Source organism: Papaver somniferum, chromosome 1, assembly GCF_003573695.1.
Source record: "Papaver somniferum cultivar HN1 chromosome 1, ASM357369v1, whole genome shotgun sequence".
NCBI lineage: Eukaryota > Viridiplantae > Streptophyta > Magnoliopsida > Ranunculales > Papaveraceae > Papaver > Papaver somniferum.
Window position 1 is genome coordinate 58,761,894 of NC_039358.1, and position 22,419 is coordinate 58,784,312.

At 37.9% G+C, this 22,419-nt stretch overlaps 3 protein-coding genes, 1 long non-coding RNA gene and 1 pseudogene across 9 annotated transcripts; 2 read left to right on the forward strand and 3 right to left on the reverse strand.

Annotated features, from left to right (window-relative positions):
• Positions 1 to 1,268: 1,268 nt before the first annotated feature.
• On the forward strand, positions 1,269 to 6,119 carry LOC113288137 (ribosomal protein S3, mitochondrial-like). 5 transcript variants are annotated; one of them, XM_026537119.1, is made up of 4 exons: positions 1,269 to 1,447; positions 3,432 to 3,687; positions 3,780 to 5,350; positions 5,576 to 6,119. In XM_026537119.1, the coding sequence occupies exon 3, from the start codon at positions 3,803 to 3,805 to the stop codon at positions 5,300 to 5,302; it is 1,500 nt and encodes a 499-aa protein (XP_026392904.1). In that variant the 5' UTR covers positions 1,269 to 1,447; positions 3,432 to 3,687; positions 3,780 to 3,802; the 3' UTR covers positions 5,303 to 5,350; positions 5,576 to 6,119. The 5 variants fall into 5 exon arrangements, with proteins under 5 accessions (XP_026392904.1, XP_026392888.1, XP_026392881.1 ...); XM_026537103.1 differs by having other exon boundaries at positions 3,523 to 3,691; XM_026537096.1 differs by having other exon boundaries at positions 3,523 to 3,687.
• Positions 6,120 to 7,375: 1,256 nt separating this feature from the next.
• On the forward strand, positions 7,376 to 8,920 carry LOC113317172 (putative pectinesterase 11). The gene is made up of 5 exons (XM_026565324.1): positions 7,376 to 7,659; positions 7,774 to 7,933; positions 8,031 to 8,219; positions 8,305 to 8,543; positions 8,627 to 8,920. The coding sequence occupies exons 1-5, from the start codon at positions 7,376 to 7,378 to the stop codon at positions 8,889 to 8,891; spliced, it is 1,137 nt and encodes a 378-aa protein (XP_026421109.1). The 3' UTR covers positions 8,892 to 8,920.
• LOC113288165 (polyphenol oxidase I, chloroplastic-like) lies at positions 8,891 to 11,914 on the reverse strand. The gene is made up of 2 exons (XM_026537126.1): positions 11,573 to 11,914; positions 8,891 to 10,878 (listed from the first exon to the last, which is right to left on the reverse strand). The coding sequence occupies exons 1-2, from the start codon at positions 11,758 to 11,760 to the stop codon at positions 9,096 to 9,098; spliced, it is 1,971 nt and encodes a 656-aa protein (XP_026392911.1). The 5' UTR covers positions 11,761 to 11,914; the 3' UTR covers positions 8,891 to 9,095.
• Positions 11,915 to 15,813: 3,899 nt separating this feature from the next.
• On the reverse strand, positions 15,814 to 18,931 carry LOC113288176. Of its 2 annotated transcripts, none has more exons than XR_003330510.1 (5): positions 18,666 to 18,931; positions 18,334 to 18,587; positions 17,793 to 18,215; positions 17,474 to 17,705; positions 15,814 to 16,514 (listed from the first exon to the last, which is right to left on the reverse strand). It is a non-coding gene; the product is annotated as an uncharacterized LOC113288176 (long non-coding RNA). The 2 variants fall into 2 exon arrangements; XR_003330511.1 differs by having other exon boundaries at positions 15,814 to 17,075.
• Positions 18,932 to 19,367: 436 nt separating this feature from the next.
• On the reverse strand, positions 19,368 to 20,968 carry LOC113317242 (annotated as a pseudogene).
• Positions 20,969 to 22,419: the final 1,451 nt, after the last annotated feature.

Consider the following 22,419-nt stretch of genomic DNA (forward strand, 5'->3'; position numbering starts at 1 on the left):
AGTTGGTAAGTATGCCTAAGTGGCACGCGTAATTCAGTAATACTTCATTTAGTTGAATGTGTAAATTTCATATATAACTTTGATTGTTTTTAATATCCATGTAGGAAAAGAAGATATGGATGAAGACAATGGGATTATTGGAGAAGATGTATTAGGATTTGAACTTGGTGCAGTGGAGGATAGGAGTCGGAGTCGGACAGATGAGAATGGGGAAGTAAGTTCTTATGCGTCTAATTAGTATGCGTACTTCTTCAATATAAAGCGGGGTAATTATGCAAATTCCATGTTTTTTACTTGAATATTTTCTTTTGTTTGATTTATTTTTGCTTGAAATTACAGATTCATATTGAATAGTTGGAGCTACTCAAAGATAGACATGGAAAATGAGATTTTTTTTGGACAGACAGTTATCGCAGTCTCCAAATTTTGTATAAAAAAGATGTTGGAGATGTTTTTTTGGACAGTTATCACTTTTTTTTGATTAACCACAATATACATTTTGTGCAGGAAGTGGTTATTAATATCTTTATTGTTGCACTTGGTGATACAAAGTACAAAGTTACAAACAATGGTATTACTACGGTTTCGAAGGTTTTTTTTTTCTTTTTTGAAGATATCATGAACTGACTGAATCACTGATGAGTACTAAACTACAATGATTAGCATATTGTGTATCTGTGACTTTGTGTTCCTCTCATGATGCAAAACTAGTGTCAAATTGCAATTTTCTTGATTCTTTCATTAAGTTTTTTAATTTCTGTAATCTGTTTCTGTTGATTGAATTGAATGGAAAATGTCAACTGAATTTGATGCCCAGGAAACCAGCTAACCCGTGAACCCGCGGGTTTAACCCGTTACGGGTGCGGGTTGATGAAATGACCACCCGTGAAGAATATCAACCCGCGGGTTTTGACCCGTGTTAACCCGAACCCGTGTAACCCGTAACAAGCCAGCCCCGGCCCGCCCGTTTGCCAGCTCTAGCCTCCACTGTACTTGCTCAAATAGGCAAACATATGCGCACTTCATTTGGCCATCCTATAGTACATGTCTACACCCATGATTGCTGAAGACTGTTACCAATTTGCTAGAGGAGGATACCAATGTATATAGGACAAAACAATCTCAACCGCTGGATTCTGGATTGGTATCCGCCTCTAGGAAAAGCTGTATCAGCCTTTAGCAATAGTGTCTACACCGGCCAAATTTCCTAAATTTAATTTTAAGCATTCATTTGGACTTGCGTTAGGGCTTATGGTTTGGGGGGCGGCCTTTACAAAACCAATGTTTGCAAAAGCAGATTTTTATATTGGGTTTTTATTCTAGTCTCGTGTGAGAGAAAAATGGCTTGAAAGCCTTGAATCGATCATTTCCGCCCGTGAAATCTCCAAAACCCCTAGATTTGTCTGAGTAGTTCTGGTTTCAAAGTTGAAAAGAACTTCATAATCAGGTAATTTTCTTTCATTAGGGTTTTAATTTTTCTGTGGGTAGCTACATTTAGGTCTGTTTGATTCGTTTTCGATTCAGATGTAAAATAACTTCACGCTGCGATTTTTTTTTTTTTGGTATAATTTGAGCATATACAAGTTTGAGATCGTATTATGATTCAGCTGGAACCTGAACAATTAAACATATTAGTTTTCTTGTTGTAGTGTGTACACAATATTTTCATTTTCCATTGATGTTGGGCTGCTGTTCTATAATTATACAGATTTCATAGAACTTTTTCAGACCCGCTTTACATATCAGCCGTATTATGTTTAAATATGATAGAGGAACAGGAGAGTAGAGTATGGGAAGTTTTAACACTAATCAAGACTGTGAGATTGACATAATTGACAAAAAATAGGGATACATATGCAAGTATGATAGAGAAATTATTATGTCAAGGTGATCTCATCGTCATGTAGAATGCCTTACATACTTAGGGTTTCTCCTTAGTTTGTTGATATGAGTGATAAAATTGTACCTGTTGCTACGGATGCTCATGTGAGTATGTTCTATGGTATTACTGCTGGCGGTCTTAAATGTTTAGGCTGGATTTTCTTCTTGATGAACCCTTCTCCATGTTGGAATATGCTAGTTCAAACAACAGACAACCCATCTTTATTATTGTGCTTGTGGAGATATTACAAGGATGTCACTTTCTTTTTGCTGCTGAAAGTATCATGCATGTATATTAGTCCTTGATATCCTAATTAGGACTAAGTCTTTTTGTTCATGCCGTGCAGATCCCTTGGTTTGTTCCAACCAAATTTTGTATCCACTTACCAGTATAGTGTTTATTCACGTCATTGGTCATAAGAGTTTTTACTTTCTTTGCTTGTATGGCACATGTATTAGCTTTTCCATCTCAATCTGTTTGCATTTACTTGAAGGGGGTGTGACCTTTACAAGTGGATAAGGAGTGAGAGGTTTATCTCGATATTTATATTTTAGGTCGTCGCTGTGGCGCTCATGTCGTTTAATTCCTCAGGTGCTCCAAAATTGTTACTTCCATTGCTCTTAGATAGAGAAGATACAACCACACAATAAGCATTTCTTCTAGCTTGGCTGACAGTTTTACCTCCCAATTCTAGAAGTAAATTTTTTTGTGTTTGTTTATAAATCTATAACCCAGCCAATGGGGTGTTTACTGACTCTCGGATATCTACATTTTCTCTAGTCCAGTGATTCTCTTCTCATATTAAGTACTTAGCAACGACTTGTAGCTACGCTTTAGAGACTGTTAGTCTTGTCATCGATATAAGAACTATGAAATTGTAGTCTGCAATGGAGAATATGGATAATTAACAGAATCAAGAATGTAGCTGTAAGAATATCTGCAAATGAGCTAGCTATGTACTACTTGATTCATTGAGTTATTTTGAGAATGATATTAGATGCTTTTGTTGAACAAATTTGATCTGTTCGTTTAGAGGTACAAATGTCGAATAATAGTTATGGACTGTGACCTAATTCTATTTTTCTAGATGCTTTTATTGAATAATTAACGTCTTGAAATTGGGCCTGCTATCTTATGCTCTCTCAGTCTCTTCTATTTCATTCACCTTTCCATATGATATCTGACCCTGGAAACAAACTGTCTGTCTCCTGGCCTATTCCATCGTTTGTAGCCTCCTTCTTCCCTCAATTGCGACACCTTAACACTAATTTTCATTCTCCTTCACGTCCTAACCATACACCATAGCTAAGGCATTTCGCTCGACGGGTTAGGAGGTTATAACTTGGATCTTTTTTATTTCTTGTACTCGCAACTGGTAGCTTTGCCGTGCATGAGCTTGTCTAGGTCAGTGCGTCTTACCCGTGGATTAGTTCTTTACATAGGTGTCTATTGAAGAGTTTTGAAATTGTGGTGGGGATGGAGATTTTTTTTGTTCTGTCTTTGGTATTTATAATTGGTGTCATAGTGATGACCTCTTCTTTGATTTCAGTGTTTTCTTGGTGTATCAATGTAGTAGTTATCCATCCAGCAAATCCAATTTTTTGAGTTTGTGCTTGAAGAAATTTTGATGTTGTATGTAGAACATACAGGCTTGGAGAAGGCACTGTGGAACACCTCTTCTTCAATCTACTTTTGTTCTTTCATTGGACGCCTTCCTCCATTACAACTACTGACGACTTACCCCTTTCGGAGAACATCATCGTCCAATTGGAAAGCGTTTTAACCAACTGCTACTTCATTATCAAGTCGGTGAGATTTATGATTTTAATTGCATCTCTACCTTAGCACTTTGCATACTAAGTGTTCATGATGTGTTTTTATTGGCTGCTTTACTTAGGGAAAAGAACAGTCTAAGCACATATGGGGCGTAAAGGGAATCCTATTGCAGTAAGACTTGATGTGAATCTTAAGTCAGATTCAAGTTGGTTCAGTGATTATTATTATGGGAAATTAGTGTATCAAGATGTCAGTCTGAGATCTTATCTCGGTTCGATACGTCCACCTACGAAAAAGACCTTTGGCTTTCGTCTCGGAAAGTGTGTTATTCAACATTTCCCCAAAGTAACGGTTGTTCATAACTTCCTTCCACATCGACCAAAGACACTAGATCGCAAGTCCACCTCAAAGGGTCAGTGGTGGGCATTTGGGAAGGTCAAATCAATCGAGCACAGTGATACAGAAGGAAACGAAGTAAGGGATGCAGGGAAAAGAGTCAAGTCAGTCGCGGCCAACAACCAGAAAAAAAAGCTGGGTCAGTCAAATCCATTGAGAGAACTTCGTGTCAGCGGGGCCCTAGGACCAAAGGCCGGAAATGACGTAGCCTTCCTGAGGGATGACTCCTTCAAAAAAACGGAGTGCTTCAAGTTTTTTTTCCCAGATAAGTCCAGCTCCTACGGTAATCTACTGCAGAGGGTCCCTGCTGTACGCCCTTCCTTGAATTATTTGGTGATGCATGATTTACTAAATGCAAAGAACAAAATGCATTTTGATCCCGTCATGGCTCTGAATCATTTTGTGGCACGAGGACTGGCTGAACCAGCTACAGTAGAGGGATCAGAAGGAGGGAGATTAGATCAGAGAATACGTTCTCGCATCGCTTTTTTGGTAGAAAACTCGAGCAGCAAGTCCTTGAGCGAGGACAAGTTGACCCACTTCATTCACCAAGCTAATGATCTTCGTTTCGCAGGAACAAGAAAAAACAGTATCTCACTCTTCCCTTTCTTTGGTGCTACCTTTTTTTTCCTAAGGGATGGCGTGTATAAGAAGCATTTGATTGAGGATACTCGGGAACAATTCCTAGGTCAATTAAGAACCAAATGTTGGAACCTCTTGGGTAAAGAGGTGAAATTGATAGACAAAGTCTTAGAACAGGGTGAAGTCGGAGAATTGCTCAAGGGAGTCGAGATGATGACAGAGATCATCCTGAGAAACAGAAGAATTCCGTATGGGTACAACTCTTATTTGAATGAAGTGGAAAAAATGCGATCTTTTGTGTCTGATAGAACTGGGGCTCATACGTTGATTGAGTCGGTGAAGATCAAATCCGTTTATCAGAGTGCTTCTCTGATTGCCCAAGACATAGCTTTTCAAATGATGAACAGAAAAAGAACGTTCCGCTCCATTTTTGGTCAAATAGTAAAGGAAATTCCATTGGTCATGCCAAAAGGGGTAGATGGGATTCGTGTTTGTGTTTCAGGTCGATTAAGAGGTGCGGAAATAGCTAGAAGTGAATGTGGGAAGTATGGAAAGACATCTTGTAATGTATTTAACCAGAAAATTGACTATGCTTTGTCAGAAGTTTCTACTCGTTACGGAATTTTAGGTGTCAAAGTGTGGATCTCATATAGCCAAAGGAAGTAAGAAAAGGGGTCACTCCAAAATGCTGAATAATAAGTGAGAATCAAGAAGGTATGTTTGAAAATCAATAGATGCTTGTTGTTTGTACACTTCTAGTTTCATCTATTTCTTTTAAGCTGTGGTTCGTTCTCTGGCATTGGTTCGTTCAGACTTGGGAATCTTTTCAGTCGAATTATTTTTGTTGCTTAATTATGTTTGAATCCAAATAACAATTAACTAAATTAACCGTCAATTATTTTGTTTGTTAACCCTCAATTATTTTGTTTGTTAACCCAGGATCAGTGGCAGCTAACTGGAACTAAAGCTTTTGGAATGAGGAGCACAGTTAATCAGAATTCACAAGGTCATCAATTTAGTTTTTTTTTTCTTTTTTTTTTTTTGTTGCAGATTGGACTCTCTGGGCATGTCCCTGCTTTGGTGCATAGTGTTAGCTTAGGATACAATGAGAAGATTGCACAGCTCTATAGCCTAGTTTAGCTCCTTTTAAAGTCCGCCCCTGCCTAAAATTGAACTTTATTATCGTCCAACTCATTTAAAACAATAAGAAGGGCACATTGGTCCAGCGAGGGACGAAATAATAATCTATTTTTGACTTCTTCTTTGGGTTTTAGTGAAGTTTGGGTGGTCGCGGTGCTCCTTGTTCCCAGAAATTTTTCCCATTAAAGTTTTGTTCTCTTCTTTATTCTCTGCCATGTGTTTTGTTCTCTTGGTATTTCAGAAAATAGACTTCCCTCGAGATATTTGTAGGGATTTTAATTGTAACTTGTTTGAATAACGGCCAGTGTTGTGGTAGTTACTTGCTGTACTTCTTCTTCTTAAATTTTGATAATATCCTTGGGATTTTGAATTTAATTTTAGTTCCTTAGAGCAACTGCAATGGACGAGTAAACCCAAATTTTTAGTCGAGTGGGCTGGCGTAGTGGGACGGACCATCGATCAAAATTTGATCAAAGAGTAAAATCCAGACCAAATTTGGTCTGCGATCAAGACCAAATCAAAATATAGTCGGGCGTTGATATAATCTCCGCTACACATCGGACGTTGATATAATCTCCGCCATTCATCGGACGTTGATATAATGTCCGCTACACAAGGGGCGTTGATATAATGTACGTCTGAAACGGGGCGTTGATATAATGTACGCCCGATGGGGCGTTGGTAAAGACAACGCGCGAAATGGGGCGTTCATATACTTAACGCCCCACTTTCACAATTTATGAAACTTCCATGGGGCGGGCTTTATACCTCCGCCCCATTTTTTTTTTTGGTTTCTGAATCGTATACTATACCAACGCCCCACTCGCGCGTTATCTTTACCAACGCCCCACTCGGGCGTTATCTTTACCAATGCCTGATCCCAGGCGTAATGTTTATCAACGCGCGACCAAATATAATCTTTTCCCACTACGCCACATGACGGACTAAATCCAAATATGGTCTTTTTTTTTTACTTTTTGGTCTTTGGTTATACTCGCACCACAATGGACGCTCTTAGGCTTTATATGCTGTTCAGTAGGAAAAAAAACATGATTGCCACTGTTATCACGTATTAGTTGACATAAAGATGTGCTCAAACTAAGCAAGTATGTATTACTTGAAGTTTAATTAGTTAGATTCGATATCACTCCATTATGAAACTTAATCACCACACTTGATCTACAACCATTATACTCATCACAAGATTACACTCCAATTATTCTTTTAAGTTCGTGATAACGAAGAAATACAACTCGCAGCTTAATCCCGCACACGATTCATCACGTTTTTGTCGATTTGAAACAATTACAAGAGGGGGAATCGTTGAAAAATAATACCAGAGGAAGATTTCTTTACGTGCATTGATTAACAAGAAAAATAACATCGCGCTCGAGCTAGTTGCACTTAAGATCGTTGACCTGAATGTATGGTGGTGTGCGCAAATATAAATATGCGAAATTAACAAGTATGAACTTGTATCTCGTGATCTGCATTTTTTATTTTTGCTCTTCTTTTTAGCAAATTTCTTAATACTATTATCATATGCATATTCGTCGTCCCTTTTCATCGAAATAATCAAATTAATAAGTACAAATACACATGGATTATTCAACAATGAGAACTCCTTCCGCTTCTTCTCCTTCCTCGGCTTTCGCTGCCAGTACTTCCAATAATGCAATAATAATTCTGCTACTATATTTTAGCTTTCTGGTTACATTATGTTCTGGTTCCGTTCTATACCCGTCCGATATGTCAATAGCCGTTCTCATAAAAGTTGATCCCTCTGGAAATGGAGATTATGTGACTATACAAGAAGCCATCAATTCTGTCCCGTCTGACAATTCGGAATTCGTTTTCATATCGCTTAAACCGGGAAGTTACAGGTACTGTTTGCTGTAGTATATTCTCTGACAGTCCATTACAGTATGTCCTGGCTTCTTTAGTTGCTTGTTGGAAGTGAATCCTATAACAATTCAACTACTGTGCTTAAACAACAGGGAAAAGATCGTTGTACCGGCTGATAAGCCCTTCATCACGCTTAGTGGCATGGACGCGGATACTACAATCATAACATGGGATGATGGAGGAGATATTTATCAGTCTCCAACTTTCACAGTTTTCGCTTCTAATTTTGTGGGAAGATATCTCACAATTCAGGTATGGTGTTGATCTCTCATGTTTGTTAAATATCAGATGGAGGAGTTTTGAATTTCCTCAAAACAACTGAAAATTGAGACCATGGTGGTAAATACAGAACACATTCGGACCGAGCAAGAAAGCGGTTGCACTGAGAGTATCCGGAGATAAAGCGGCATTCTATGGGTGTAGAATTCTTTCTTATCAAGACAGTCTCCTAGACGCCCACGGAATGCATTATTATAGGGATTGTTACATAGAAGGAGGAACTGATTTCATTTGCGGAAACGCAGCTTCTATTTTTGAAGTAAGTAGTTCAAATTCCACCTAACCAGAGAATTCAACGACTTTTCACAATTCATGGTTCTCATTTAATGAATTTGTTAACCCAGAAATGTCATATACATTCACTCTCAAAAGGAACAGGTGCCATAACGGCACAAGGAAGGGCGTTACCAGAAGAGAACACCGGATATGTATTTTTAGGGTGCAGTATAACAGGGGTAGGAACAGCACTGTTAGGTAGACCATGGGGTGCTTACTCTAGGGTCATCTTTGCCTTAACTTACATGCCTGATCATGTCATTTTACCTGTTGGCTGGAATGACTGGGGTGATCCAACCAAACAAAGGTACATACTGGTCTATTTAAGATGCATTTGCATATTGATGTTGTGCTCTTGCTAATTGTGATTTCGTGTTTGTGAGTTTTCAGTACTGTGTATTATGGGCAATACAATTGCTATGGAGGAGGAGCAAATGTGTCAGGAAGAGCGGAATGGTCACATGTGTTATCAGATGAAGAAGCTGCACCTTTCCTGACTAAAACAATGATCGGCGGAAGAGATTGGCTTAGACCTGTCCCAACCAGGTTCCATAAAATGCATAATTCATCTCCTACTACTACCACAACAACAGCTCCACCGCCAGCAGCACCGCCACCACAACCAACAACGAAAGAACCTTCTTCACTGGCATAGAATTGAAATTATCCTGTGAATTTCTTATCCTTGTCAAATACTAGATTCTTTGACAGATTGTGCAATTTAACAATACACAGTTTATATGTTTCACTCGTACATATTCAGAATTCCAAAATATATTGCATCAGCAATTTCTTACTTGTACATATGCGAACAAAAAATCTAAAAATAGCTCAATCAAAATGGCTATAAAGGGCATCACTATTGAGTATATCTTGGCAAATAATCGATGCGAACCCCGTCAACGGTAGTGTTGACTCCGGAACCATTTCTAGGGACCAATGTGACCAAAATGCTATCATCTTCGTCTGCTTCAAGATCTTTTAGTAACTCTGAGATTCCCAGATTAAAATTAGTCTTCCTCTTCCTTTTAATCATTGTATCACCTTCATTCATAATCTTCCGGACACCGTGTTGTAAGCTAACGTAAGTCCCTGCAAATTCTCTAGACTCTGGACCAAGATTGATATCACTAGTCCTTTCACTGCCACTGAACACCACATTAACGTAAACATCAAACTTCACATACATATCCTTCTTCACGTCTATGCCGTAAACCACCAAAACCTCTTCCTCTGCTTCAATCTCTTGCTTGGTTCTACTCTTTCTCGGCCTGTAAACCCTGACTCTGACATTAGTGTGTAAAGTTCGACCCGTAGGCTCGAAGCATGAGCTCTTTTCAGTCACCAACTGCAATACATTGCTCAACTTCTGATCGGCTCTTGTACTAAAATTCTTCATGTTCATCTTCAGTCTGTTACGTGCAATCTTTGGTGACATTGAAGGCTTCGGTTTCGCATTCAACCAAGGTAAGTCGACATCCTGATATCTGTAACCCATGTCAGTTATGTTCAAAATTTGGTGAATGCTTACACGAACGAGCTGCGACTTCTCGTTGTGGAAATAGAAGTAGGCGTTTAACCAGTCAGGATCCACGATATCTTTTTTGTAATTCGCCATTTTTCTCCAGACTTCCCAGAGTCTATCAATGTTAGCATGATGTGCATAAAATGTAGGATCCCTAGCTGCTGAATAGAAAACACCCATGTTTTCATTATAACGGTTGGCGTGCTTTCCTACCCAAGAATGCATTGTGTTGTGCGGCGCAGCTTCAATTGTCCCCCGGCCAAGACATTCACCGGCTTCACCGACTTTGAAAGGGCAGCCCATGAATAGTTCACTTGTTGTAGCACCAGAAACCATTTGGTTATACATGAAAGCAAGGTTACTTGATACTAATTCTTCCCTGCTGAGATTACTTTCAGTCATCTGGTAATTGAGGTCACCTATGGAGTTCGGAGAGATGTGCAAAGGATTGCGCTCTGTGTCGACCAATGCTCCTTCCCAGTACATACTAGGCATTGACATTCCCTCTGGCGCGTCCCACTGCCAGAAAGGCAACGCGAAGTCTTCGTCTCCAATGAGACTCCCAATGATTTTCTCATGGAAGTATATCATCATTCTATGCCAAGGAAAGAAGTACCATGTCTTGTGAATATCAACTTCGATGGAGTTGGAGTATTTCTGGTTGTAAGAGCCTGTGCAGTATAGACAATGCATATTAGCTTGGCGCATCCAGTTTCTCGGGTCAGTGTAAGGTAGAGATTTCATGATCTTCACGGCTTTCTTTAACTTAGCTATGTATTCGTCGTCGACTAGATGAGCAGGTCTGCGAACACGGAGAGTTGACGGAGGTGGTAACACGAAGTCGATTACGTGTTCTTCTGATTCAGGTCTAGGTGGACAGCAATTCACCATCATTTCACCTGGTACTGCATAAGAATCATGACAAGAAGATAAATTCGGACTAATTACTCTGCGGTCGAAATCAAATTCCTCATGGTTCTGTCCACTATTTATCCTGGAATCATATGGCAAATCTCTTCCTCCCAAAAATCCATCAAAAATAATGTTCTTGACCCAGCCAAACGCTTTAGAAATGTATCCGAATTCATTTCCCAGTTCAGCTGTCTCCTTGAAATTCCTGAACAGAAAATTTGTACAGTAACTTAGAGATTTTCAAGATAATTAGTGAAAATTACTGAAGGAGATAACAAATGATGAAACCAAATTTGACATATTTTGGTCTGGTCTGGCTGGGCATTAATGTCCCTGCCTAAACAGTAATTTCTTGAAATATATGCCATACTGTAAATTAAATTGATCAGCTAAAAATCATGATTGATCTAGTACAGAACCCGTGATAGAGAAAGATGACAGCTAGTGGATGGATACTTATGGCGCTACAAAGATAACAGGCACGCAAATTAATCACTGACAAAGATACATCTCTAGCTTAGCTAGTGGATGGAGAAGGCAACATGGATGATAAACAGCAAAAATCTTGGCCTTTGATTTACTTTTTAGTATGGGAGCCACTCAAATTAAATCCTAAGATTTTGGTGGGGTCCACACCTAGCTAATAGCAACAGTCGGTACTCTGATTGCAAGTTGCAACACAGGATTAACTACTATCTAGCTAGTATCTATTACTGTAGTTGCTACCGGTTTCTTTCATTTTCCGGTCAAGAATCCAAACTACGGCAACACCTAACAAATATGACTAATAAAAATGCAGATTACACATGCATTTAGTTATATACGACTTATGAAGAACAAATATTAACCATGGACAGATAAGATTAGTTATCAGAAATAAAGAGAGCGGACATACATACCCAAAAACCCGATTGTTGAGTTGTTCTTGGTGGTGGTGATGCTGGAGGTATTTTATATCTTGGTTTTGATCGTTCACATGGAAAATCATCAGAGTAAGAGAAACCGCAGCAACAAAACTTAGCATCATCAGTAGGAGAACACCTTTAGTACTGCCCATCCATTTCACCGTATTTCCTTCCATGGTCATTCCTGCAGCTGCTGGTTCGATCTGATTGACCGAACCTGATATAATCTTAACAAATGATTGGTAGTTAAAAGAAAACACCGAGTACGTTGTTTATTAAAAGACTGGATCTTAGATGGAGCGGCAGAGAAGAAGAGATTAAAAGGAACTTTGTAATGAGAACTAATGGTGTATCTGAGCTACTTTTATATAGTACCTACGAGAGACATGTATACCATACGTTCGTTTTACATACACTTTTTGGTTCGTGAGTACGTGGCATACAGTTCTACCTACGTACACTTCTTTTGGTCTGTGAGGACGTGGTAGGTAGTACTCCAGTCACATGCTGATATGCACTTGAAATTGACCATTTAGACTGGTGAGTATCTACCAAATAACATTGAGATACTCCTACACTAAATTTAGAAAGAAAACAATACCAAGTGCTAATAGTTAGTTACTAATTATAACGATGTAGGCATCAAATTAAGTAACAAATAGTTAACATAAAGCTTATTACTACTAGTGTCGTACCAAAGAAGAAAAAGTAATTAGCTTAAAGACGGCCAAAATTCCAGACCCACATATATATATATATATATATGGTCATTAGTTTCCAATGAAACACATCCTGGCTGCACTTTTGTTGTGTGCATACGTAGTTGTCTACAACACCACAACCTTTACCTAACCGCACTCAAGGAATCGGAGCGACCACATATGTATGTATTAATGTATAAGAACCAATTCTTTATTTTTACGAGGATCGATCTTATCGTTTAATCCTGCATTTAATTCGTTCTTTCTGTTTTGTTTTTCCTTTGGGGATTCACATAAATATTTTATTCAAAGGAGGGTTGATTAGATTGAAGATTGCACATAATGAACGGCATTTGCAAGAAGTAGAGAAATATAAATTAATAAATAAATAAAAAACAGTAAATAAACAGAGAAGATAAATTCAGACATCAAAATAGTGAAAATCTCACTGGAAAAATTATCTCCTGATATTTGACATATATTTCAAAAACAGGCAGGGAGGAGAAATAAGCAATAGAGATATAGATACATCCAATTCCGCTTAAGGCAAGAGTTATGAGAATGGGAATTCTCATTCATAGCCACAAGAATGAGCCGCACGTGCTATAATCTATCAATCAATTTTGGCCGTGGATTTTACTTCTATTTGTGTAGAAACTCTTAACCTAAAAGGGTAAACCCAATTTGGATCGTGCTGTCGTGCGGCAAAGCTTTATAAGCTAGCACACGCTAGCCCTGCTAATAACTGTTTATTTTAGACCGTTGATGATAAAGTGAGAACTATCAAATGAATTTATTTGTAAATAACCCCTCTACTCAATTTTACAGATCAAAAACATCCGTTATAAATTTAATATTTCATTTATAAGGGTCTTTCTCTTTCACCAGTTTTCAAACTTCGATCCATGCTAAAATCTAATGAAAAGTTCGACTCCGACTTAGCTATTGTTAATGATCATCGACAAAACTCATTTGTATCATCATCTTCCTCATAATTTTCATGGACAAACTCATCGGTATCATCGTCCAAAATTAATCGATATCCATCGCAATAACATCAACATCACCACCACCTCAAATCAATCAATCACCACCAATCAGAAAACTCAAATTTTGTAATCAACAACAAATGTGTTGCTTCCTGTCTTTATAATCAGTTAAACAACAAATTTAAACTAATGCTCAATCATGGTACCTAATTTTCATCATCCACAGTTGTTAGAATAAAAATCTTCTAACTTTGAATATAACAAAAACCCTATATTTGAATTTCGAAAATTCAGATTGCACACTAAAAAAAATCAAAATCTAATTCAAACCCAAATATTCATTTTAATCAATTAACAAAAGCCCCAACTTATAAAACTTGTATCATCACACCTAATCTTCGATCTGTAATTTTTAACTTCCACCGCCAGATTGCATTCACTCTGACTTTGATTTTTCAAATACTTCCATCTCATAGTTCAATAGTTGAGTGATTTTTTGATCTTTGGATATAGATTATCAATCCAACTACAAAATCAATGGTTAATAACATCAAAAATAAATCAATCTAGAGAGTTCAAACTATCATTTTCTGCACAAACTGGTCTATTACGCAATAAACTTGATCCTTGTTAAACAACGGTAAAAGAGTTTTTGTGTTTGTCAAAAATATTGAAAGCTGAAAACAAATAAAGTTGTTTTGGTTTTGCCAAACAAAAATGAAGGACGAGTTAACAATTAAAATTGTTTGTCAACTGTATGTTTATCATCAATGGCTAAGAATGATTGTGTATTATCATCCAACGGAGTTGATCCCGCTAGCTTATATAGCTTTCCCGCGAGGCAGTGCCGGATAGCATTAGCCACCCAATTTTATGTACTCTTTTTTCTTCTCTCTGTTGCACGCCTCCACCACCTTCTCCCCCTCTTCTCTTTTTTCATCTCTTCCTCTGCTTTGGTTGTGATCTTTCTTTCTCCTTAAATCCATAAGATAACAATTCCTCTCCTTCCCATCTTTATCTTTGTTGAGGCGTCACTATGTGGAAATAGAACCATAGTTATTTTTTTTTTCTTTTTGTGCATTGTTTGATGAATCTAAGAATTTTTACTTTGATTGATTAATCATAGATTTAATTAGTTGAAAAATTCGACGATCTGATTTGATCAACAAATATGAATGGCAGATTTAATTAGAAGAACAAATATGAATGTCATATTCAGTCATGGAAAATTAATCTTAAAGATACTCAAATTACGATAATACCCCGAATACATTTAGCTAATGTGTGTAAAATAAAAATGAAGCGAGGGTAAAATTGGAAATCACTTTTTCAGCTTCACCCGCTACACTAAGGCTAGTTGGTTTTATATAATACTACGCATCCCGGCACGCGCTTTGCACGCGCTTCTCCTTTGCCCGCTTGCTTATTTGTTTTTCTTCCACTTTTACCTTTTAACCTCACTAAATTCAGATAGTATTTTTTAATAGAGTTATAACATTAAGGGCAACATTGGAATATAAAAAGTTCCAGCTTCTCACGTGCTTTCCTACTGCTCTCTCATGGGACCATCGCACACCCGCTCTCTCTACTTTTCTCTCTTGATTTGATTTTTTTATTTTTATTTTTTTACCCTCACTTAATTTAGATGGTATTTTTGACAAAGCGATACCAAGGGCAAACTCGGATTTTTAAAAAGTGCAGCTTCAAGTACTGTTCATGAACAGTACTAAGGGGAGTTGCCTTTATAACGATAGATTAATCTATCAAAAAATCATTTATAAGCATTACTACTTTTGCAAATCAAATATTTTCGTTAAAACCGCAGCAGCATAGAATTGCGTGTTTACCAGGGAATGGTGTGGACTCACTCGAGTACCTTATTTCTCTTGTTTTTTTCCTTTGAAAGATGGATATTCACTATCCAAGTCCTTACAGACTGTCGGGCACAAGTACGTTTATAGTTGTCCGCTGATTGGACTTTCATCTCCTTTGAAGACCGTTCAATTTCTATCCAACCTGCTAGAGTCGACGTCGACGTACATAGTTTCATAAATCAGAACCAACAAGTTTTTGTACCCAAGTTTGACGATCGCACTCCAACTCCATGATTATTAATGGTTTTTGAAATGGACATATGACCCAACTCCGTGTCAAATTCTTTTCCATGGTACCTAGATTTTGTGCTCGTGCTATGTATCCGAAAATCGCTTTGCTTTGCCTTGCCCAAGCATGTAGTCCCGATGCATGCTTAGAATTTTTAAATTTTTTATTTGGTTTAGCGAATTTGAAGTTTTTGGTTTGATTTAACGAAATTTTTAAATTTTTCATTTGGTTTAGCGAATTTTAAGTTTTTGGTTTGGTTTAACGAAGCCTCGCCCGTCCTGATACATGTTAAGAATTTTTTATTTGGTGTGAATCGGCTTTGTCTCGCCCTGTCACTTAGGATTTGGTGTTGTACATTTTTGATTTGGTATGACTTGGCTTCGGCTCGCCCTCGCTCCGATGCACGAAATCATATGATTTTTGATTTTGTGTTCAAATAATTTTAAGAATACATCAAATTTTCTCCCATAAAGGATGATTTTAGTTTCAAATTTACATACAATCTTTCAAGCAAAAAGATGAGCTCTTAATAAAACAAAGACGCTAAAGTGACGGACATGGTGAGACCTTCAGCAAAGTCTTTAATAGCAAGACCACCTTCATTTGACGAAAGGAGTCGACTTCGGTTCTTCCCTTTTTTTCCCACCCCATTTTCCTTGTCAGCTTCCTCACCCCCAGTGGCAGGTTTGGCCGTGGTTATAATACTGGCAAAGTAAGGCTGCTCCTCTACCCAGTTGGAACAACAATATCATTTATGGGACTTGTTGTTGATGCATGGGAACTTCCCAGCGGTTCGAAGTCGTCCAAGGAAAATTGGAGTAGCACTGGCCTGCCAATTGTATAAATATGCTATATTTTTTTTCTTCTCTTTTCCAGGTCCTAATCAATTTCGGATTGGTTAAATCTTAAAAAGTTTATTCCCCGCAAGAAATAGAAGATTTTCTACTGGAGATGTATTGATTGATACCTGGGGTCCTCGGTTACTTCATGGAGGTTTACAATTTCTTCTCTCTTTCCCCATTGAAGCAGTAACTTCGAGAGCAACAAGCCATAAGCATCCACAATAAGCACTAATGCCATGAACTGTCCTAGCATCGCAAGTTTTCCATCACTCTCAATAAGATCATCACCGTCCTTGTCAAACTGTTCCATGTAAACGTACTTGAACTTAGCTATGGAGTCTTTTAGTTATGACAACTGCTGGTATAAGAGTATCCTTCATAGCAATGTGACAATTACTATAAAACATACATCTTGACATAAATATGTCCAGAAACTGAAAACCAAAGCAGTAGCTGAATATAACACCCCACCATACCGTGCTGCTTCTGAGACGATAAATTTTTCTTTTCAATAATCATCAAATTAAGAAAACCAACGGATTCCACCCAAGAAGTTTAAAAGTTTGCTAATTCATTACTAATTCAATCTTCTATTCAAGTGTAAGATCATAAACATAATATATTTTGCCAGCATAAACTTGAGGAATGCATCTTTTACGTCAGAGTTTTAAAGCATTAATGCATATTTTCATACATGGTAATATCATAGGGTGCTCGAAGATACCAAAAATCGAATGATTCTAGCAGCCTACAAAATACAAACATGGCTGGCTACTTGCACCTACAAAATGCATCGCAGTCTACAACGTTAGATTATCTGCAAATGATTTGCTGAAAGACCCTTTATAAAGTAAGACTTAAACTGCATACAAAAAGGAGAGGAAAGAGGGACAATTAGAGTGTTGCAAATAATTTTTTTTTATGCTATTATAAAAATGAAAAATCATATAAGCATATGAGATCACGTTCAATCCAACAACAAAAAATATGGTGTGTTGGTTCTGATTAAATACATCACTTTCAATCCAGTGAATATGCACTAAACACAACATTCCTACATTATAACTTTCCAAATGTCTAGAATGTTAAAACATGCCTCACAAAGACTCAGATCCCTAAGTCAAGATCACAATTTCTCAATGTAGAAAACTTGAACAACACCATAGATAACATAAATAACATAGCACATAAGGTACATATAACATAAAGTAGAAGAAACTGGACAATTATCAAAACGGAGTTCTAATGGTCAAGAGTTACCTCTTTATAAAGCGCTGAACTGATCCCAGCAGAGTGCTGATCAAGGCGAGGGATAACATAACCTCCATTGGGAAGAACCAAACTTGTTTTTTTTGCTAACTACAAAAATATTACTATACCTGCACTATTCCTATCACATGCCTTGACGTCATATTCCATCTTTTTTCACAATTGCAAATTAGAACCCACACTGGCCACACTACATAACCAAAATGTGCTGGTCATGGAGCCCCTGATACATAAACAAAGTATTTTTGTTAAAAGTGTTCAATAGGATTAAAACTATTGATTTGTAAACAAAGAAGAGTGTATGCATTACCTTATAGGTTATCCGAACCATTCCCTTTTTTCGCAGTATAGGTGACATCAAAAACGCAGATTTTGACAGGCACAATAGTTTCTTCCCAGTCTACCCACTTCACTGTAATCTGTATATCTAAGATAGGCGCCTCTTTTGATACTTTTGAAGCCTCCTCTTACCCTGCATTGGATCTCGTCGTAGCAACACTTCAAGCCTCCGGTGTAACCCAGCCTAAACGGTGTACCATACTCATCCAAATTGATCTTCCATGCCTCGTGTATAATAGCGTGTAGCCGTGAACGTTAATAACCATCTCTCTTCATACCAATCTGGGATTTCTGCAGAATTTCCAACCTCTGTGCCGTAAGGATCTGGCATTTGCGTGGTGGTTCATGTTTTTCAAACCCAAATCCAAAGTACTGGCCAAGGTTCTTGCAATACCTAGCACAACACAATTATATGAATTTTTATAGCAAAGTACAAATTTTATAAAACTGAAACCTGACCTGAAATACCAAGAACACAAAAGCAAATTAACTTCTGTGATATTACTTCTTACTTGCCTTGACATCTCTGCACCACTGAAACAGCTCCTAACCCAAACTCTTACAGCACCTGTGTGTTGTTCCTTCCCTGACACTTTGTGGGACTCATCAGCATCCGTGGAAACTTGGAGCAATCAACCGGTACAGCTGAACTTTAAGTTGTGCATGCAGAACTACTCACTCAGGCATTTTGACAAACACCTGGTATGTATTATCACTAATCTGAACAACAGATCTTATTATCTTAATGCGAACAACAGACCCTAATCTGAACAGAAATAAAATTAAGATTAGGGTTTGGAATCAAATTGGATTTAGGGTTTAAAACCAAAGAATATGAAAATACCTTTGAAGAAATCAATCTCTCTTTTATGCATTCATCCATTGGAAAGGTTGGGTTACTGTGGGCACTGATTATGGATTGATCGTGTTGATTCGGAGGTGATGAATAATTTTCTTCTCCAGCTCTTTTAGTTTTTCACTCGGAGGCAGAGAAGAATGATCGGTTTGTGCGAAATCAATCTCTCTTTTTTCCCGTAGGAAAACGTAGATGACAATTTTAGTTTTCACGAAAGGATTGTCGACCTAGTTAACGTCTAGTTAAGTATTCGGTGTAAACCAAGTGTAAGTTATTAGTTAAGTGTATATCCACATATAAGTGTTGTATATCCACGTTTTTGCTAATGGTGTTAATAACAGGTAGTTAAATATAGGATGTAAACGGAGTGTAATTCGAATTTTAACACTCCGACCAATAGAGTTCCACCACTTGTCCTCTTCAAAATTGCTCTAGTTCAAAGCTTTTATCTCATTTAATTTGATAGGAGTGTAACACTTAATATATGACTTAGTGTTTTAAAGAAGGGGAGATTTCCATAACGGTCGAGGCCCCAAATTTCACTGTCCAAATTCAATAGCAGTAGGGAAAAATAATTTGATCTAATCAAATTCAGTACAATGTTTAAAGTAAGATCGTGCTTATCGGTATCCAAAAATTGACAAGAACATAAAAATTATTTGAGAAATTAATTTGGCTAAAGCGTGTTGCTCATCTCATGTACTCCATCCGAACCCCATCAATGGTGATATGCAAACCAGTCCCGCCTCTTGGCAACAACGACACCCAAATGACCTCATCATCATCTCCTTCCAAATCTTCCAACAACTCCGAGATGCCTAACTTGATACTCGTCTTCTTTTCTACTGCTATATCTCCTTGGTTCATCACCACCTTTACCTCCTGGACTCTGGACCAATTGTTGTCTCATCAACGGCATTTACGTAGACGTCGAATTTGGCGTACATATCCTCCTTGACGTCAATCCCGTAAACAACTAGAACCTCTTCTTCTATTTTCTTCTCTTTTTTTGTTCCACTGGTTTTAGGCCTATAAACTTGAACTCTTACAATAGTGTCTAGTACTCGACCCTTCGGCCCGAAATCAGATATTAGACTGTGAGAGGGTTTGAGTGATAGTAGTCCTCCTCTATGACCATCATTGTCCCCCATTTTCAGCATATGCCGTGCAACTTTTTGTGGGATGGAAGGTTTAGGCCGTGCGTTGATCCAAGGATTTTCGACACAGTCATAGGTGTACCCAAGTTTCGTAATGTTGAGAACATCACGGAAGTTACAAGTTGTGATTTCTCATTATAGAAGAAGAAGTGGGTGTCTAACCAATCGGGGTCATCAACATCAACGGGCGAATTTTCTTTTGCTCTAAGTTCCTTCCAGACATCCCAAAGACGGTCAATATTAGAGTGGTGCGCATAGAATATGGGATCTCTTGCAGCTCCATAAAATGCTCCCATGTCTTCTCCTTCTTCGTACAACCCGCTGCAAATCCAACTGTGCAACGTATTGTGAGGTGCAGTCTCTAAAGTTCCAGGACCGTTGCATAAACCATTCACGCCAGCTCTATACCGGCAACCCATGAAGAGTTCCATTTTTTTTTGCACCAGACACCATTTGGTGGTACATGAAAGCAACATTGGCTTTGATCTGCTCCTCGGGGCCTAACCCGCTATCAACTTCATTGTAGTCGTTGTCGGTCACACGCTGGGAAAAATGAGAAGTATCACGTTCTTTGTCGAAGACCGGGCCGTTCATATACGTATCTGGCATAACCATTCCCTCCTGTGAGTCCCAGTTCCAAAATGGCAACGCAAAAGTGTCATCTCCTATTAGACTTCCCAGGATCCTTTCGTGGAAATATAACATCATCCGATGCCATGGAAAGAACATCCATGATTTATGGATTTTGAGGATTAAATTGGAGTTTTTCTGATTGTAAGCTCCGGTACAATAAAGGCAATGAATATCAGCTTGCCGCATGAAACTACGAGGGTCATCATAAGGAAGTGATTTCATGATGGCCAAGGCTTTTTGCTACTTGGCAGTATATTCATCGTCAACGAGGTGAGCTGGACGGCGAACACGAATTGTTTCTGACGGATCCGGGAATTCAAAATCAATGATGGGTTCTTCAGAGTTTTGTTTAGGAGGGCAACAATAAACTGGTTTATTAGCATCTGAGAAGGATCGGTGACAACTTGTCAGGTTGGGACTCAGAACAGCACGGCTTGGCTTGTTTTCCGAGGGGACACTACTGCCGCTGTTAGCACTAGAAGCCCAAATTTCATCTACCATGTTAAGGATTATTTTCTTTAGCTTCCTGAAATTACATTAATACAATAGTTAGTTAAACACACGCGGCCAACTGTTACGCGATCTTCCATGCATGAAAAATAGAAGATCAATTAGGATGAAGGCAGACTTACCATATTAGGGAATGTTCTACTATTTCATTTGTGCTGATGCCCCTTGTCATCAAACTTGAAAAAGACATTAAAATAAGGAAATTTTGATAAAGTAATCCCGTTTTTTTATATCCATAAAATAAATTTCCCCGTTTTTTTTCAAATTTATTAAAATGCCCTTAAAATTAGTTTTTCCATCTGGATCCACAAAAGTGGTCAACTCTCGTTTACTAGGTCTAAAAAAATGACGGAAATTACTTAATTACCCTACCATGTATAACACAAAATCCCTAATGCCAGCCGTGTCTCCCTTCATTCATTCTTCTTCATTCTACTCGTTCTTCTTCACTGTCTCTTTTTATTTCGTCATCTTCTTCGAATCTCATACAACAACAACTCGTTTTCCAGAGTTAGGATTTGATTTTGGTTTGTAGATAAAGATGATAAATTGATGGTGTGACTGTTGGTTTGAATTTATCGTTGCACATCAACATGATAAATTTTAGTTTTGTTTTTGTTAACATAGATGTTTGATGATTAATGGATCAAATTGGTACGATTGCTTTGAATTTTTGTCAATTTGAGATGATGGGTTTGTTTTATTTCATCTTATATGTGATTCTATGAACCCGAATTGATAAAATAAGGATTGTGAATGTTAATATGGGGATTAGGGTTCTTAGAAATTAGGGGTTCTATAATTGAAGTTTCGATAAAATATCAATATGTTTCGATAATTCATGTCTAATGATTCTTCGATTTAATTGAAGTTTGACTCCCAAATTTCTAAAGACAGGTTCTTCATTAGATTTAGGGTTCTAAGGATTTGGGGAAGAACATGAGTGAGGTCAATAGGGTAAGTGACAGAGTTTTTGTTGGGATTTTTAGTTATATTTTGAATTAGGATTTCAGTTTTGGGTTTGTAAATACTGTATTTGTTGGGTTTCTGGATGTGGCGTTTTGATCCATCATTTCTTCCATGAGCGTGAAACTGATGAATATGAAGTTGAATCCGAGTCATTAGCCGAGTCAAAGCGCCAGCACTCATAAGATCAGACCAACTCTAATGAGGGGTTCATCGGACCTTTTGCATATGCCACATAAGCATTAACGTTCTGTAACAGCAGTTTACCGTTTTTTGTATAAAACGGTCAAGACAAGGGCACTTTAACAAATTTCTAAAAAACGGGGGCATTTTTTTAGTGTAAAATAAAATATAAGGGTACTTTATCAAAAATACCTTAAAACAATGAACAACATCAAGAAAATCACGACCGTGTAGGCCGTTCGCTTCGTTTGAGTCATGATTTACGTAACTATCAATCTCTATACCCGCAGTAA

What these genes read in the sequence shown, in the direction of transcription:
- LOC113288137 (XM_026537119.1), top strand. Translation starts at nt 3,803, where the DNA reads ATGGGGCGTAAAGGGAATCCTATTGCAGTAAGACTTGATGTGAATCTT.
- LOC113317172 (XM_026565324.1), top strand. Translation starts at nt 7,376, where the DNA reads ATGGATTATTCAACAATGAGAACTCCTTCCGCTTCTTCTCCTTCCTCG. An exon ending in CTTAAACCGGGAAGTTACAG is followed by an intron (nt 7,660 to 7,773) that starts GTACTGTTTGCT and finishes CTTAAACAACAG; the next exon opens with GGAAAAGATCGTTGTACCGG. An exon ending in ACGCAGCTTCTATTTTTGAA is followed by an intron (nt 8,220 to 8,304) that starts GTAAGTAGTTCA and finishes TTGTTAACCCAG; the next exon opens with AAATGTCATATACATTCACT.
- LOC113288165 (XM_026537126.1), bottom strand. Translation starts at nt 11,760, where the DNA reads ATGACCATGGAAGGAAATACGGTGAAATGGATGGGCAGTACTAAAGGT. An exon ending in CTCAACAATCGGGTTTTTGG is followed by an intron (nt 10,879 to 11,572) that starts GTATGTATGTCC and finishes TTTTCTGTTCAG; the next exon opens with GAATTTCAAGGAGACAGCTG.